The sequence below is a fragment of the Doryrhamphus excisus genome, linkage group LG7, assembly GCF_037039965.1.
Source record: "Doryrhamphus excisus strain RoL-2023G ecotype Guam linkage group LG7, RoL_Dexc_Guam_v1.1, whole genome shotgun sequence".
NCBI classification, from domain to species: Eukaryota; Metazoa; Chordata; class Actinopteri; order Syngnathiformes; family Syngnathidae; genus Doryrhamphus; species Doryrhamphus excisus.
The window spans coordinates 22,296,751-22,312,640 of NC_136363.1; the positions used below are offsets into that span (position 1 = coordinate 22,296,751).

At 49.6% G+C, this 15,890-nt stretch overlaps 4 protein-coding genes across 6 annotated transcripts; 2 read left to right on the forward strand and 2 right to left on the reverse strand.

Annotated features, from left to right (window-relative positions):
* Positions 1-25: 25 nt before the first annotated feature.
* On the forward strand, positions 26-1,229 carry urad (ureidoimidazoline (2-oxo-4-hydroxy-4-carboxy-5-) decarboxylase). Its single transcript, XM_058059311.2, has 2 exons — positions 26-650; positions 795-1,229. Exons 1-2 carry the CDS (start codon positions 476-478, stop codon positions 1,130-1,132), a joined length of 513 nt encoding a protein of 170 aa, XP_057915294.2. The 5' UTR covers positions 26-475; the 3' UTR covers positions 1,133-1,229.
* Positions 1,230-3,485: 2,256 nt separating this feature from the next.
* pdx1 (pancreatic and duodenal homeobox 1) lies at positions 3,486-5,296 on the reverse strand. The gene is made up of 2 exons (XM_058059310.2): positions 4,875-5,296; positions 3,486-4,085 (listed from the first exon to the last, which is right to left on the reverse strand). Exons 1-2 carry the CDS (start codon positions 5,278-5,280, stop codon positions 3,718-3,720), a joined length of 774 nt encoding a protein of 257 aa, XP_057915293.2. The 5' UTR covers positions 5,281-5,296; the 3' UTR covers positions 3,486-3,717.
* Positions 5,297-6,904: 1,608 nt separating this feature from the next.
* LOC131108411 (uncharacterized) lies at positions 6,905-9,723 on the reverse strand. Its single transcript, XM_058059312.2, has 3 exons — positions 8,121-9,723; positions 7,588-7,662; positions 6,905-7,234 (listed from the first exon to the last, which is right to left on the reverse strand). Exons 1-3 carry the CDS (start codon positions 8,147-8,149, stop codon positions 6,910-6,912), a joined length of 429 nt encoding a protein of 142 aa, XP_057915295.2. The 5' UTR covers positions 8,150-9,723; the 3' UTR covers positions 6,905-6,909.
* lnx2a (ligand of numb-protein X 2a) lies at positions 7,910-15,879 on the forward strand. Of its 3 annotated transcripts, XM_058059307.2 has the most exons (12): positions 7,910-7,933; positions 8,434-8,657; positions 10,275-10,828; positions 12,819-13,051; positions 13,116-13,253; positions 13,321-13,520; positions 13,758-14,171; positions 14,234-14,407; positions 14,479-14,656; positions 14,728-14,953; positions 15,036-15,194; positions 15,267-15,879. In XM_058059307.2, exons 3-12 carry the CDS (start codon positions 10,425-10,427, stop codon positions 15,400-15,402), a joined length of 2,262 nt encoding a protein of 753 aa, XP_057915290.2. In that variant the 5' UTR covers positions 7,910-7,933; positions 8,434-8,657; positions 10,275-10,424; the 3' UTR covers positions 15,403-15,879. The 3 variants fall into 3 exon arrangements, with proteins under 3 accessions (XP_057915290.2, XP_078648612.1, XP_057915291.2); XM_078792486.1 differs by lacking the exons at positions 7,910-7,933; positions 8,434-8,657 and adding an exon at positions 9,128-10,193; XM_058059308.2 differs by lacking the exons at positions 7,910-7,933; positions 8,434-8,657; positions 10,275-10,828 and adding an exon at positions 11,373-11,696.
* Positions 15,880-15,890: the final 11 nt, after the last annotated feature.

Here is a 15,890-nt window from a genome sequence, read left to right on the forward strand (position 1 = left end):
TTTTTTTTAGCTTATAAAGCTCCAATTTATGCTGGAAAAACTATATCTTATCAGTTTGACTTGGTTTTTGTCTCGATAAAGGGTGTGGAATGTGTGGAATGCAGCATATAGGCTATAGCTAGTACACACCCTCTATGTTATAGAGCAGGGGTGTCAAACTCATGCCAGGAGGGCCGAGACACTACAGGTTTTCTTTCCAGACGGTCACTAAAGCCCTCCTTTGGTTTGAGGGAAGGAGCTGTCAATGAAATCACCTCCTAGAGAAAGGTTGGAAAGAAAACCTGCAGTGCTTCATGTATTATAGAGGAAATCATGACATGATCAAATGATGACTTTACAGTCCTCTTTTGGCTGCTAATTGCTGTAATTGCCAGGAGAGTCAGTAAGGCAAACATTAACCCAGACCGTAGCAAGGGGCTTGTTATGCAAAGTGCATTCACCTCTCAGCTTTTACTGGTCATGTCCGAAGGGAGAAATGGAACTGTCCCGAGTAAATGAACTCCCCTATGAGGATTTTATCAACATCTTCGCCAACGTGGTGGAGAAATGTCCCATTGTGGCAGCAGCGGTGTGCTCCTCTCGGCCCTTTGGAAGCGTTGATGCGCTGGAGGCGGCTATCGGTGACTTCATTGATGCGTTGCCTGAATCTGGTGAGTCCTGGCCAGACCCCTTTGTTATCTCAGCCAATAGGATTCTGTATAGCCGTACTCTGAAGCTTAGCTCCAACAAGAAGGTCAAATGGAGGTGTGATTCACTTGGGTAGAGAAGGTCAGCTGTCATGTCCGTGTGTCCAGGTAAAGAGGGCATCCTCAGGTGCCACCCGGATCTCGCGGGTCGGGACCTCCAGGCTGGCACCCTGACACAGGAGTCGTTGAAGGAGCAGGGAAATGTCGGCTTGGATGTGCTGACCTCCGACGAGGCCTCCAGCATGGCGCGGCTCAACGAGGACTACAAGAAGCGTTTCGGGTTCCCTTTTGTCATCTGCGCCCGGATGAACGACAAGCCAAACATCTTCAGGGAGATGCACGCTCGCATGGCCAACCAGCATGAGGTGGAGAGAATGCGCGGCATCGAGGAGGTGAAAAAAATTTGTCATCTGCGTCTTCAGGACCTTGTGCACGCTGACGCTTGAAGTACTCGGGCTCACAGTGTAAATGCTTTTATTACAAAATCTTGGACTAAGAAGTCATCTAATAGCACTGTAAAAAATTGCTTATATTAAACGTTTTGGGATAACTATTGGCGTTTTGCATGCTTTATCTGTTGTCAAGTGTGCCACCTAGCGGCTGAAAGGGAGAATGACCTTGTGGCTGCTGCAATACGTATAGGATAGACCACCATGTACTGTACATATATGAAGCCTGACATACAAAGAAACAGTTATAGTCTTTTCTTAGAGGGCAAGTCCACACCATTACTCCTAGAATTTAACTAATGATTGCCGATTATTTATTTTAGACTGTGTTCAGAAATGACCAGAGAAATGAACTTAAAAGCAAGCAAAGCGTTCGGCTGTTATGCTTGCGTTATGGCCAACTAAAACTGAAACAACAAAACTAACGTCATTTGAAAATGTTTAAACTCACCTGTTCCCATCAGAGGACGATCTGGGTGCTGAGGAGTGTGCACAAGTCTTTAGACCTCCAGTCAGGGTTGTTTCCTCCCCAGTGGATGTCTGCGGAGGACAAACATGGAGGTTGATGATGCACAAACAACAAACACCTTCCCCGTTTGATGACAGCAACAACCCCAAAACACCAGAACACCGTGCACCTCATGGGACGTGAAACACATTGAACAAAAGGGTGCCATGATGATGACAGACACACGCCTTTGACCTTTACAGCTTGGGGTCATACTTGGAAGGAACCTAAGAGTCCATTTATTATCCCTGCTGTGGACAGAAAAGGGCTCCTACGCTCTCCACCCATTTCTAAGCGTCTCCAGTCCACCTTCTTGGCTGTGCACGCGTGATGCTGATGTAAATGCATCATTTAACACCACTTAGCGGGTCTGGAGGCCCGGTCACAGCACTCTCGCTGTGTTTACTCGCCATTAGCCTGTCGCATGTGTGTGTTTGTATGTGTTCACCCCATTAAGTAAGGGACCTCTTGGTAAACCAGTTCAGGTTAAAGTGAGCAGAACTCGTGTGTGTGTGTGTGTATGGAGTATGTGTAGTTCTCTGGAGGGGCTTTACTTTGTATGTAGTACTTGAACAGCAATTAAAGCACTTGCGTCAGTATCTTGGCGGTGCAATAAAACCCAAGCACACCAATTCTATGCAGCTCACCACCTGCATTATGGCTTAATGGTGTTTATATGTGCACATTCTTTCAAAGAGGAGTTCCCATATCTTCCACCTTTGTGGACATGGACGAATTTATGAAGCATGAGAAGCTACAGCTGAAAAGTGATGTGACCAGCCACATTTATAGCCCCTATACTCTCTGTACAGCAATAAAAAATGTAAATTCAATGGAAGAGGACTTACCATTCTGTAGGGTCCAGGGTCCTGGGGGTCTCCGGTCTGTCACTCAGCAGCTCCACTGTTGCAATCTGGAACACACAACTAGTGCGAGGGAGGTACATCTAAGATCTCTCAAATAAATCTCTGATGGACAGCAACAGCGTCCTGGTTTAACACAAAATATTAACCTTTAACTGGGTTGTTTACTGGGATATTTAGCAGTATTTGACGTGAAAAGAGAGTCAAGTCAACATATGTGGGGTAAAAGCAATCGTTTCAGGCAAACGTTAATAGAAGCCTGAACAACATTGAACATTAAATATAAACGTATACTTAAAATTCATAAATATATTTCCTCTGACATAAACCTTTAAATAAGTATGACCTAGCAAAGTGAGACAATTGTTAGTAAATAATATGTAAGAGTTCATTACATATTACTTGTTTTGACGTTAACACAGGGGTCCTTCCATTTAGGCGCCCTAAGTATGTTGTCTGGATATGTGCCTGATCAAAAATAAGCGGTGTTGTGACTTTTTGACAAAAGTATGGTTTGTTGAAGTTTTACACATTTAGACCTTTTAAAAATGTATGATTTAGAAAATCTCCACTGTTCCTGTAATACAATTAGACAGGCGGTTGTAAGTAGTTCTGTTTGGCTCACTTACCGGATGTAAACACACTACAAAGATATAATTGACAATTAATTTTAGTAAGGGTGAGATGAAAATAATACTTTGTGCATATATAATTGGTTTTCTATCAATTATAGAGTATGTATTGTCGAGTCAATGTGTTTGAAAGAACACATAGACGTATGCTTCTCTCCTCCGCCAGGGGGCAGCTCTGCTTGGGTCATAGGCCAAAATAATGGCACTCATGAATCAGGTCTTTTCACACTTCTCACCCATTTGATCACGTTTCAGAATAATGAGTCCTCTGAATTCCACCTCGCAACAAGTGTCAAAACATAACTAGTTGTGGATATCTGCTCGCTAAAATGTCTTCTTACACTGAAAGATCATTTGAATGTTTTAATGTGATAAGAACGCCACTACTGAAGCTCTGTGATTACACAGCACGTACAACAGCAATATGTACAAGTGAGAAGAGAAAAGGTAGGTATATTACATTAAATAGATTAAAATATGTCTTTTGTGCACCAAAGTTGGCTGCAATCGAAGAAAAAAGCCTGGTCCTGTTGACGGAATCCATCTTATTTGCATGAAAAAGGTCCCTACAGTGTCTTCTCACGGTCCAAGTTTTCTGAGGTCAGAGGCCTGCAGGGCATGACCGTGCATCTGTGGGGAGAGCGGAGGCGAGACCCCGACCGAGGCCTCCCCGTCATGATCCCCCGAGGTGACGGACGAGTCCTGGTCCGGCTCTCCCCTCCTGGTCCTCCTACGGTCCTCCTCCTTCTTCCACTTCATGCGGCGGTTCTGGAACCAGATCTTGATGTGTCTCTCTGTGAGGCTGAGGGTGAGGGCCAGCTCCACGCGGCGTGGCCTGGAGATGTAGCGGTTGAACAGGAACTCCTTCTCCAGCTCCAGCACCTGTGCACGCGTGTAGGCCGTGCGCGTACGCTTGTTCTCCTCGGCCTCCGCCATCACGTACGGACCTGGAGACACACGTCATTGAAATCACCTTCGCCACCAAAACACAGTCTACTTGTTAGCCTTGATGGGGTACATCAAGGTCAGTCTTTACAAGGAGAATGGCTTTTTATTACAAACCTGATTCTAAGGAAGTTTTTTTCATTCTGAAATGTTTAAAAGTTTAAAATAAATACTAATAATCTGGTGAGTGTCTGACAAAATACACACATAAATAATAATACAGCAATACATATTGTTACGGTATTGAGTCAGTAAAATAAAATATGTCTACTGCATGTCAACAAAGTCTATATGTAATTAGAATGTATTATAATTACAATATTCATTCCACTTGTTTCCAGATTTTTGCCCAAACTTTTGAAATAGTCCTAAAATATTAAAATTCTTCTATTCAAATGGAATCTGTAAAAATCTTTGTGTTGTGCTACGGCCTGATTAATAAATGATATATTACAAAGCTTCTGTAATAAAGTAATAAAGATGTCTTACGGTAGGATTAAGTTTGAAAGTTGTTCCATGAAAAAAGTCAAGCTTGTGTAAAAGAATGAATGCTGAAAATGTTTCTATCTTATCTTCGGTGTCAGCAAGGACTTAAGGCCCATTATTCTTGTTAACATTCAAACTAATGATGTCTTCACATTTGACAAACAAAACACATTTTTGTCAAGATAAGAAATGATAAAAAAGCAAGTTGACTTTCAGGGTGTTTTACAAAAAGGTTCTGACCAACTTTGGCTCTGACAATTGGATGCAATATAAAGCTTATGAAGATTATTGAAAGACAGCATTACCTGTCCACTGGTGGCCCTTCCAGGCGTGGGAGTGGGACTTGGTGGTTTTCATCCAGGGAAAAGGGAGGTAAGACCTGCTCTGCTCCTCCGTCTCCACGTAGGCCGCGACGGGCGGGAGCGTCTGCGGGTGCTGGGGCCCAGGAGTCGGGTGTGTATGGTGGTGGTGGTGGTGCAGCAGCGGGATCCCGACATCGTCCCTCAGCGGGAGGCTGTACGCCGGGGCGGCGTCCGGGAGGTTGGCGGTGGTCTCCGGGGCTCCCACGGAGGGCGTCGAGTAGACGGACTGCACCTGCCGGCTCATATAGAGGCAAGGCGGCGGGCTGAAGTCCTCCGCCGCCTGCGGTGCTCTCTGGTAGACGCAGGACTCTTTCAACATCTGCGGGGTTTGGTACATGTCCCGATGCATGTCTGCTCACTGCCGTCTACCCGCAGGGCCCTTGCCCCCTGCGTGGATCTTCTCCTCTGCGGCTGGCCCCCACTTGCAGGGAGGGGGCCCTCAAGGAAACATACAGGTGTGCCGCGCTCGGATCATGTGACCCTGCATCGCCACAACCATTGGCCATTTGCCGTTGAGGAACCTTGACTACGGTGAGCAGAATGTGGCCACACCTGGTGATTCATCTTAGAAAGACAGGGAAAGTTAAGTCTGGGATTGAAATGCATTCTATTGTGAATAAAAGTTGGAGATAAGGGTTTATTTTGCAGGCCTGGTGAAGCCTGCCCATGATGACACCGATGTAAATGCATCATTTAACACCTTTTAGCAGGCGGCGCCTGCATGACAAACAAGAGCGTCTGCTGTCTGGCCGTGTTTACTGGCCATTAGTGTGTGTGTGTGTGTGTGTGTGTGTACAGTACCTGTTAGGCCCCATTAAGCAAACTCTCCACTGGTTAACCAATTATGTTTAGCTGGGACCCAATTAAGGGAGTGTGTGCAGGGAGCTGCAGGCTGGAGTCGCTTTGCATGGGATTGGTTGCTTAGTCCTAATTTGGAACAGCTTTACTTTACTTCACTGGCATAAAATAATTAAAAAGACTGAAAACAAGGCAAAAGAAGAGCCAATTAATGACTTCATGTTGCATAATGAACGCAATCACTAGTCCCAGCCAGTGAGCCTCACCAGCCAGGGCAGTGAAGGCAACTCGCCCTGGCAAGGCTCACTGGGAGATGGGCAGTCTTTCCCACAGGACCGCAATCTATTTGTGGCAATGGTGGCTTGGGAAGGGCATTATTAATTATTGTGATGCATCTGTTAAAAAAAGATACTTCCAACGAATATATTTGTGATTTTAACACGGCTCTGTGTCTTTCATCCATGTTGCATTCTAATTTGGGGCACATCAAGGTTCGCATGAAGCGTTCCAACGTTCCCTCCATCCGAGCCAATCATGACTGGTGTGTTACGTAATGGTGTTTACAAGAGGAAGAGGAATGAAACAGTTCAAAGATAATATCTTCCAGTGTCGCGAACACAGACAATAACGATTTATGGAACGTGATGTGCCTTAACCGTAATGTCACCATCTTTACATGTTGGTGTTAGCGAGGAGTCATGCGGCCCGGCTTAGCGTGATGACAAAATGGTGGAGAGGGAAGATTTATCCTACAACAAGTCGAAACACAAAAAAAAAAACAGGAAAATATTTTGCTTTACTACCATTATAGAAAAAACGATGTCGCCACGTCTTGATAAATGACTTTGCAAGTTCTTGAAGAGGGCTTGTGCACCTGGAGGGGCGTCACCTTTGACAAACACGACTATGTGTGACGGCCGGCATAAACGCGTCAAGAAGTTGCGATAAAACGGCTTCGCGACTGCAGCTCGGCTTGTGTAAACATTATTAGACTACTAAACGGCGCCGTTGCTATTGGGATTCAAATCAAACCAACAGCCCGGCAAATAAATGCCGTGTTCTTTTTAGGGGGATATGTTTGAACAGGAAGTAACAATTTAGTTCGAAAATGAACTAAAAAAAAAAAAAGTGGTTCAGAGCAGCAAAAGCAGTCTTCCATCCCTGAAAAAGTCTAAAACCGTCAGCGTTTGTCCTTCTTTGACTTGTGTCCGTCCACCCTGGGCGTCTCGCCCCTCTTGTCCTTGTGTCCCCGGCTCCTCTCCCGGCCCCTGTCCCCTTCTTTGGGTCCATCGTGACCGTTCCTGTGGGGGCGTTTGTGGGAGTGTCCTCTGTCACGTCTGGCAGGCGATCTGCTGCGGCTCCTCTCCGGGGAATCCTTCCTGGCATGTCCTCGCATGGATGCGTGTTCGGCTGCTTTGGGCTCCCCGGGACGCCGCTCCAGGCCCGTGGAGCGCAGTGTGTTCAGAAGGAAGCGCTTGTTGGTGCTCCGCAATGGACATTTCAACCTATAGGGGGCACACACAAGTCCCAGGTGAGGATGGTAATGCCCCATTCAGTTTCGATTGATGCTACAGTGCAACACGTTTATGTCAACACCCGTGGGAGTGGGTGACTGATGTCGATATAACCCAAACCTATTTAGTGAGACTCCTTTTTAGATTAGAAAGGTTAGAAGCAGTCTGGAAGTAGTGTAGCATGATACAAAAGCCCGTCATAGATCAATTTTACCTATCGGGGACAGGTTGACAAGCTTTCAAAACAACATAACACACACGTCACACAAACGCTGAAGAAAAACAGGGAATTTTGCTTCAAGACGGCAATAAATGTCAGTTTTGCGTCATTGCACAGGACTCACCATCCTGCAGGGCCCATGGTCTCGGCTCTCAGCCGAGCCCTGTCAGTCTCCCTCAGGAGCTCCTCAATGGCACGCCTGGAACACAAACCCACACAACCCAGTGAGTCAAATGACAAGGGGGACGGAGGGGGGAATTTGTGCAGCATATGGCCATATGCTATGAGGTTATGCAGTCACAACAGTGTGACCTGTAGTGTCATAAAGCAGTTTGGCTCTTGGAGGTGGTTGGGACCAGACAGAAGTGGAGTTTGTGCGTGCTTGAACAGAACAGAAACCAAAAAGGTCAATTCATTTAGTCAGGGCAAACATGACTATGAGGGAATGAGGGGCAGTATAATGGCGTAAGGTAAGCAATCGCCTCTATATTATTTGCACGCATCTCATGTTATATTTTCGCTGTCATTACAGCACAACAAATAGAGTCATAGCTTCTTAACACGATGGGATTAAAGGTTCGGAGAGAAAGTACCCTGCTAGCAGCTAACAGCTAACTACGTGATTACTCTCAAACAACGGCGTGGATAAATACGTACTTTTCTAATTCGTTCTCCTCCTTCGTCATGATTTGGCGGTCAACTGTAGCGTTAAAAAAGTAATACTGCCCTTTAAAATCGAAGGTTTAATTTTAATTAAGGCACCAGCCGCTTGTTGACAATATCGGGGTCCGTCCACCAAGGACCCCAAGTTGCCCGTGTCGACGCCTAATTGAAAATAGATGTCCAGATATCCGTCCTTTCGCAAAATCAGATTCATGAAGAGAGATTTTACCCCCGTTACTTCCCGTAAAATTCAAACTTTATCGAGGTAATATTACAAGTTTATACTCTGATTTTCTTTTCCACGTAGGCGCTTTTGAAACTGATTCTCCTGAAGTGGCAGCCGTACGCCCCGCCTCCTCTAGTTGACTGACGGCGGTAGGCGTGGCCAGTCCACCAAAGGCACGGGGGCGTTTTCGTGCGGGTTCGCAGGACTGTCCTTTGCGGTGAAAGCCTCATTGAGGTCCGCTAAAAATCACCCCTCCCTCCCCTTGTGGGGCCGGAATGCACGGCGCGGAGGAGCATCCGGATTAGGTAATATGACATCTGCAATACATTCTGCATGCACGTCTACAATGTCACTGTGTGTGTGTGTTGGGGGGGGGCTCCGCTTTGTGTTGCCATTGACGCTTGTTGGCGGGTCGGATGGTGTGTGTGTGTGTGTGTATGTGTGTGTGTGATGATGCTCTTGTCTAATCAGACATGTTGAAGGCGTTTAGATCATGACTCTGCAGTCCAGGTGCCAGCCAAGAGGATTTAGGGCAATGCCAGCAAGGAGAGAGTGCAATTCTATGCACAGCAATTAGTTTTGTTGACAAAAGCAGCACAGAACAAGCAGGCCTGTGCTTGCAAGTGGATATAAAAAGCACAAAAATGGGTTATAAAAATGTGACGAGTGCTGAGATTTTAAATCTGGGGCCAAAGCATCCATGATTTTATTGAAATGATATTGTGATGTGAGACAGGAGGAAGAAAGGTGACTTATTGGTGTCGAAGGTAACAACACACAAACACAGAGAGCCTTGACTTGTAAGCAAAGATATTTTAAAAATAGAATAGAAGTGCTTTTCCTGGTCAAGACTTTACTTATTGATAAAGACTCTTTTGCAGGATGCGGCCTCCCCCCATGCACGCCGGCCCACAAGTGTGTATACATGTGCGAGTGTGTGATGTGGTGATGTCACAGCTTTGTTATAGAAACAGAGAGGCCTTGTGTCCTCATGATTAATTCATGTCCAGCTGCGGGATAGAGACACAAGCAGCCAGTCACACAGAGACAGGAGCGCATCCTTAAAAGGAGGCTGAAATAATTAACAGCCGGACCCGTCGCCAAGGAGACGGCGCAGACAGGTTGTCACCGGGAGCGGTATCCAAGGAGACCGGACCAAAAAAAAAAAAAGAAACCAGCCCCAGGGAGCTCCTATCACGGTCGTCTGCGTTGTCCGACAAGCTGCGAGGCCGTAGCGAGGATGAGCCCCGCATCCTCCCGAGACCACGGCTGCCTCCGCATCCTTCTCCCGCCGCCCTCTGAATGTCAAAGCGGGCTGAAGAGAACAGGCTCCATCCGGGTCGCCATGGAGACAGGAGGAACCAGGTGGATGCATGCGAGCGGAGGCACGCCCTCTGCTGTTGGGTCCTCACATTAGCGGCCCACGGGGGGGCTCGGCTGGTGGAGCCCGAGCAGAGCATCCTCCATACGTGTGGAACCCGAACCCAGGCTGGAGGACGTCTGCTCACTTTTGAGGAATCTTTCCTCCCTACTTTTATATCAGCGCACCCGTTTTCCAGCCCATTAATCTCTTTCATGCTTCCTCGCTTTATGCTTTTCTTTTGAAAAACAGCTTTCCCTTTCTATTGCTCTCCCAATCCCTCTTGCTCTGATCTGTGTCCTCTCCGCCTCAATCCCAGATAATTCCCTCCCTGTGGAATTGGAAGATTGCAGCAGGCGAGAGCAAAAGAGAGATTATACTGTCAGATTAGTGGACAGGAGCAGCGATACATAATCTCAGCGTGCGCGCACACACACACAGGACTCGTGTAGCGTGCCGCACAGGAGCCCACGTGCACAAAGTATTTGCCACATGAATAAATGCCCCACACTTGTTTTTCCCAAACAGCTGTTTCACCCTCATTCTGCCCTCTGACCTGCAGGGTGATGCGCCATCAGCTGGCGGGGGGCATCTGTCCTCGCTGCAACCTGTTCCTCCCGTGACGCCTATGGGATAGGAGCGCTCCCTTCCCAGCGCCACGGCCCTGCCGGAGTCCTTTGTGCCAAAGCTGCCTCGTGTGGACGCGGCCGGGATGGGCAGCCCGGGCTGCGAGGTGGCTCTCGCCGGGCCCGCCGAGCCCGTCCTGGAGGCTCTGTGCTCCGAGTGCGGCCAGGTGCACCGCGGCTGGGAGAACCACCTGTACAACTACCGCCTGGAAGTGGACGACGACCTGGTGTGCCACATCTGCCTGCAGCCGCTGGTGCAGCCGCTGGACACGCCGTGCGGCCACACCTTCTGCGCTCGCTGCCTGCGCAGCTTCCTGCAGGAGCGGGACTTCTGTCCGCTGGACAGGACGCGGCTGCAGCTGGCGGCGTGTCGCAGGTCCAGCATACTGGTGCACAAGCTGCTGGATAAGCTGTCCGTCACGTGCCCCCTGACCCCGGTCTGCTCGCTCAGCATGCCGAGATGCGACCTGGAGGCGCACCTCAAGCACAGGTACGCATCATCCGTGTTTGCAGTCCTTCGCTTTAATTTGACATGCGAGAGTGTACGCCTACCTGCAGCCTTATTGGTGTAGCGCCATCTGCTGGGTCTGCATGCTCACTGCCCGTCTTGGCCTCGATTCAAGTGGACGGTAACAGTAAAAATTCTTGCTCAGCAGATGTCCTGCTGCTCCAAAAAAGTTTCATGGAGTAGTTTTCCTGTGAAAAGAAAGTAAACACAGTATCTAAGGTCACTATACACCATAACAACCTGGATTCCACTGGTGGAAAAGGTCGAAGGAGCAGACGTTTCCTTATTGTCAAATGTTGACAGGTATGGACCACAACCGCTTATGTCGACATCAGTCAGTCTGAGGGGCGTGGAGAGTTCTACAGCATAGCTCAGGCTAATTTCTAGTCTATCTGTGTTGGTCCTGGGTATCCAAAGTCTGGCACATGGGCCATATGAAGCACATAACGCAGTTTTTATTGGCCTACAGCATAGTTTTCAAAATAAAACTGCATTCCAGCATGACTTACCTGATTCTATCGGTCACTGTCAACACTGGTCCGGGTGAGAAAAGTCAATGTGGTGCTTGATCTACTCATCAGAAGTTCTACTCACCCATCAACCTTCAAGATTCCACATGCCTTTGGCTTGGGGCCTGTTTGGACCAGGTGCTGCAAAAACCTTAAAGGGGGGATTACTGGGCTGCAGGTCATGTGACGATGGATTAGTGGATCCCTAGTCATGGTCATGGGTTGGCGGACCAGAAGCTCCATGTTCTCACCCTGCTTGCCATCATGCTGAGCAACTTTAACACCAGAGATCTTTTTAATCATTTCTTCTGCGAGACGGCCAAGGGCAACCCGGGCTTGTGGTGAGTCTATTAGAAATGAGCCTGCAGACCTGTGTCTGATGTTTGCCTTTCAAGATGCCTTTCTGGTGGATGGAGTCTAGTGTTTATGCATCAACTTAGCAACAGTCTTGTTGTCATGAAAACAAAAAGTGGTGTACTATCTAAATACAGGTTTAGATAGTTGTTGTTTTGATAGATAGACGTAGCGAGGTGAAAGTTGATTTCCTGCATAATGACCCTGAGATGCTCTGTTGCTAAGAACCCTGCAAGTTGAAATACGGGAAAGAAGGGCAAAATCCGGGAAAAAGGATTGACTTGTATGCATATCACCACCCGTCCCCTATTTTGAGTCCTGCTTGTTGACGGGTTATCCAGTCATCACCCGCTGAGAATCCTAAGGGGATTTCCACTAACTAGCTCATGCTAACGAGCTGTTAAATGCTTTCCTGACTCAGCTGTTTGTGCAGGAGACCCTTTGACACCTTCCTTTTGACCTTGGCGTACTTCCCCATGCCCATCATTTCTTTCATTTGATATAAATCCATTCATTTTGTATACCGCCGATGGAGAGGGGCGCCGTATAAATGTCATTTACGAGTGGAGTAAAATAATGTATGGGACTCATATAAGCCATTGGATAAACTATACAAGGTACAGTGTGTCTGATATCATTGATCCTGGAAGGATTAGTTTGTGCATCCGACACAAACTGCAAGGTCAGACAACAACATAAAATTGTTCCAAAACCGAGTCCAACTTGTGAGGATTAACATGACATGGTTTGAAGAAACATGCGTGGGCTTTCCCGACCCTATCTTTACCGACTTAGAGGTCCAAGATAGCGACAGGAGTCAAGTGTCAGCCCACGTTGTGTAAGAAGTGAAGGGTGGGGATCAGACATGCAGAAGATGAAGAAAGTAAGCGTGAGAGACCAGTGTCTGCCGGTGGTTAAGGTGGCGTCTTGATGGGATTAGTGTTGTGTTTGTGCCTCTTGATATAAGCTCCACAAGCTCTGGTGGCTTCCTGTAGGTTCTACTGTGAGGTTCTACTTTGCCTTGGTTGCTCCAAACAACAATAAATCAATGATCAATGAATCCTTGACTTGATTCGTCTGATGGACTAAGAGAGAGTTCTCGGTTCCAGGTGTCCAGGGACACACTGTCAGCAGACCAATGTGGAAGGTCCACGCAAGGACAGTGGGGACGAGCGATCCACGGTGAAAAGCCCTCCACGATCCCCCCGCTCACCGCAGACCGACCTCGGGGATGGCACCCCTTCGCCACCCCCTGCTGGTCCTAATACCGGCAACGCACCCATGAGGACAGAGGATGTGGGACTGGACAACCCCGCCTTTGAGGAGAGCACCGAGGAAGACAGTGAGTTCCAATTAAAGTGGACAGCGAGATGAACAAGGTGTCTTCATCTTAGCTCGTCCCTCAGGTGTGGTCGGGATGGAGTGCATCGTCCCCAGGGTGAAGCGTCCTCTCAGTAATCCATGCATCCACCTCCTACGCTCCGTTAGCTCCACCTCTTCTGGCTGGGACTGCCCCGAGTCTCCGCCTCTTTCCGCAGAAGAGGGTATGACATCACTAAGGTAACGATGTCACCTAAGCAGACTGACGTGTTGGTGGTGTGCGTCTGTTAGGCTGCGTCAAGCTGCCGTCGCTTCCTGAAGGCGAGATAACGGCGGTGGAGGTCCACCGGGCCAACCCGTACGTGGAGTTGGGCATCAGCATCGTGGGCGGAAACGAGACGCCGCTTATCAACATCGTCATCCAGGAAGTGTACCGGGATGGCGTGATCGCCCGGGATGGGCGGCTGCTGGCGGGGGACCAAATACTCCAGGTGAGGAGATGATGTCACAACATCAGGAACAGCTGTACCGCTGTATCCAAAACCATGATGAAACTTCCAGCTGCCACGTCTGTAGCTAAATGCTGAGATTCGTTTTAAGATGTGTAGCGAAGCCTTTTTTTTTTTTCACAAAAAAACGTCAAAGGCGAGTATTTGAGGGTGTCTTCTCAATGAAGATGATAGATTATGACATGCTACCGTTTTGTCCCTTTCCATGTGCAAACCCAGGTGAACAACGTGGACATCAGTAACGTCCCCCACAGCTTCGCTCGCTCCACCCTGGCACGCCCCTGCACCACCTTGCAGCTGACCGTGCTCCGAGAGCGCCGCTGTGCGTCCCGCGCCCCGCCCTCCACCTCCGCCTCCACGCCGGCGGTCCCCCACGCCCCCTGCTCCACCCCCGAGGGCAACCCCCCCAGTCCCGTGTCCCTGAGAATCACCCTGCATAAGCGGGACTCCACGGAGCAGCTGGGCATTAAGCTTGTGCGGCGGACGGACGAGTCCGGAGTGTTTGTGTTGGACCTGCTGGACGGCGGCCTGGCGGCTAAAGACGGCCGCCTGCGCAGCAACGACCGCGTGATGGCCGTCAACGACCAGGACCTCCGCCACGGCACGCCGGAGCAGGCTGCACAGATCATACAGGTGAGGATGCAGCCGGGGACGCATGTGCACGTTTGATCCTAAAGCGCTGATGAACTTTCCAGGCAAGTGGCGAGCGAGTCCACCTGCTGATTGGCCGACCCAACAAACCGACTCCGCCCCCGCCGCCAAAATCAAGCTCTACCAGAGATCTCTACTGCCTTGATCACTTCCTGCCTAACCACAGCACCACTCCGAGTCCTGTACCCGTGCACCTCTCACGCACCAGCACCCACAGGGTGAGCACACAAAGTGTTAGCTACGCTATTAGCTATTACAAGCTAACGTGGGTGGGCGTGTGTTTGTGCAGGACCTGTCCCAGTGTGTCACCTGCAAGGAGAAGCACATCACTGTGAAGAAGGAACCTCACGAGTCTCTGGGCATGACGGTGGCAGGGGGGCGGGGCAGCAAAAGCGGCGAGCTGCCCATCTTCGTCACCAGCGTCCAACCGCACGGCTGCTTGTCCAGGGACGGCCGAATCAAACGAGGTGAGCGGAGAAGACAAAAACAGCCCTCTGATGAAATGACGACATCAGTGAGACACGCTCTTCTTCTACAGGCGACGTCCTGCTGAGCATCAACACGCAGGACTTGACCTACCTGAGCCACGGCGAGGCGGTGGGCACGCTGAAGGCCAGCGCCGCCTCACCCTCGGTACAGCTGAGGGTGCTGGAGGTCAGCATGGTGGAGGAGCGCGAGCGTGACCAGCTGCTGCCGCATGCGCACGACTGCGACTTTGACGCCAACTGGTCGCCTTCGTGGGTCATGTGGCTCGGCCTGCCCAGGTGAGGTCGCACAATCCCCGGTTTCTCGATACCACAAACTGAGGGTCCAGCCACGTACTGTACTTTGTACTTTTGGTGTCAGCTACCTGCACAGCAGTCACGAGATCGTCCTGCGGAGAAGCCACCCCGGCAGCTGGGGGTTCAGCATCGTGGGGGGGTACGAGGAAAGCCACGGCAACCAGGCCTTCTTCATCAAGACCATCGTCCTCGGCACGCCAGCGTACTACGACGGGCGCCTCAAGTGAGTCCTGGCCTCCCCGAAGTACGTTTCGTGTCATCCATACTGACCTGTGCCTTTATCGCTTTATCGGAGGTGTGGCGACATGATCGTGGCGGTCAACGGCCTGTCGACAGCAGGAATGAGCCACACGGCGCTGGTCCCCATGCTGAAGGAGCAGCGCAGCCGGGTGGCGCTCACGGTGGTCTCCTGGCCCGGCAGCCTGGTATAGCCGACGTTCCAGGGATCTGATCCGCATTTCCTGTCCATCGCTCCACACCAGGACCAAAAAGCATGGAGGGCGGGCCCGGTCGGACCCAGCTGGCCGTGCAGATTGCACCATGCCCCTCGACAGATCGCACGCCAGCACGCCGCTGTGCTCATATGGCCGTGTGTTGGCTCCAGCAGGGACACACACAGAGATGGACTGTTAGGTGATATGTGCCGTGTTCGACTCCCCCCATGCAGTTTTAGAGTCCAGGGTTCTATTCAGGTGGATGCACCCTTCAAAGTGGACCTTTCATGACTTCTGGATCCAGCTGAATGAGCCTGAGGCCTTATATTAGTGACCTGCCACAACCTGAGGGCTCCCCTGCCTTCAGCCCCACTTCCTCCCATCACCATGACAACCGGCTGGCCAATCAGCTGTAATTTTATACATGTGTGAATGTGTGTCCTTTGTTTAATAAATATTTCCTGCAAATAAGATCCAAGAGTATT

Coding starts and splice junctions, on each gene's coding strand:
- urad (XM_058059311.2), top strand. CDS start 476: ATGGAACTGTCCCGAGTAAATGAACTCCCCTATGAGGATTTTATCAAC. Junction 651..794: donor TGATGCGTTGCCTGAATCTG/GTGAGTCCTGGC, acceptor CCGTGTGTCCAG/GTAAAGAGGGCATCCTCAGG.
- pdx1 (XM_058059310.2), bottom strand. CDS start 5,280: ATGCATCGGGACATGTACCAAACCCCGCAGATGTTGAAAGAGTCCTGC. Junction 4,086..4,874: donor GAAGGGCCACCAGTGGACAG/GTAATGCTGTCT, acceptor GTGTGTCTCCAG/GTCCGTACGTGATGGCGGAG.
- LOC131108411 (XM_058059312.2), bottom strand. CDS start 8,149: ATGACGAAGGAGGAGAACGAATTAGAAAA. Junction 7,663..8,120: donor GAGGAGAACGAATTAGAAAA/GTACGTATTTAT, acceptor TTTGTGTTCCAG/GCGTGCCATTGAGGAGCTCC. Junction 7,235..7,587: donor ACCATGGGCCCTGCAGGATG/GTGAGTCCTGTG, acceptor TGCCCCCTATAG/GTTGAAATGTCCATTGCGGA.
- lnx2a (XM_058059307.2), top strand. CDS start 10,425: ATGGGCAGCCCGGGCTGCGAGGTGGCTCTCGCCGGGCCCGCCGAGCCC. Junction 10,829..12,818: donor GAGGCGCACCTCAAGCACAG/GTACGCATCATC, acceptor TCTCGGTTCCAG/GTGTCCAGGGACACACTGTC. Junction 13,521..13,757: donor CGGGGGACCAAATACTCCAG/GTGAGGAGATGA, acceptor GTGCAAACCCAG/GTGAACAACGTGGACATCAG.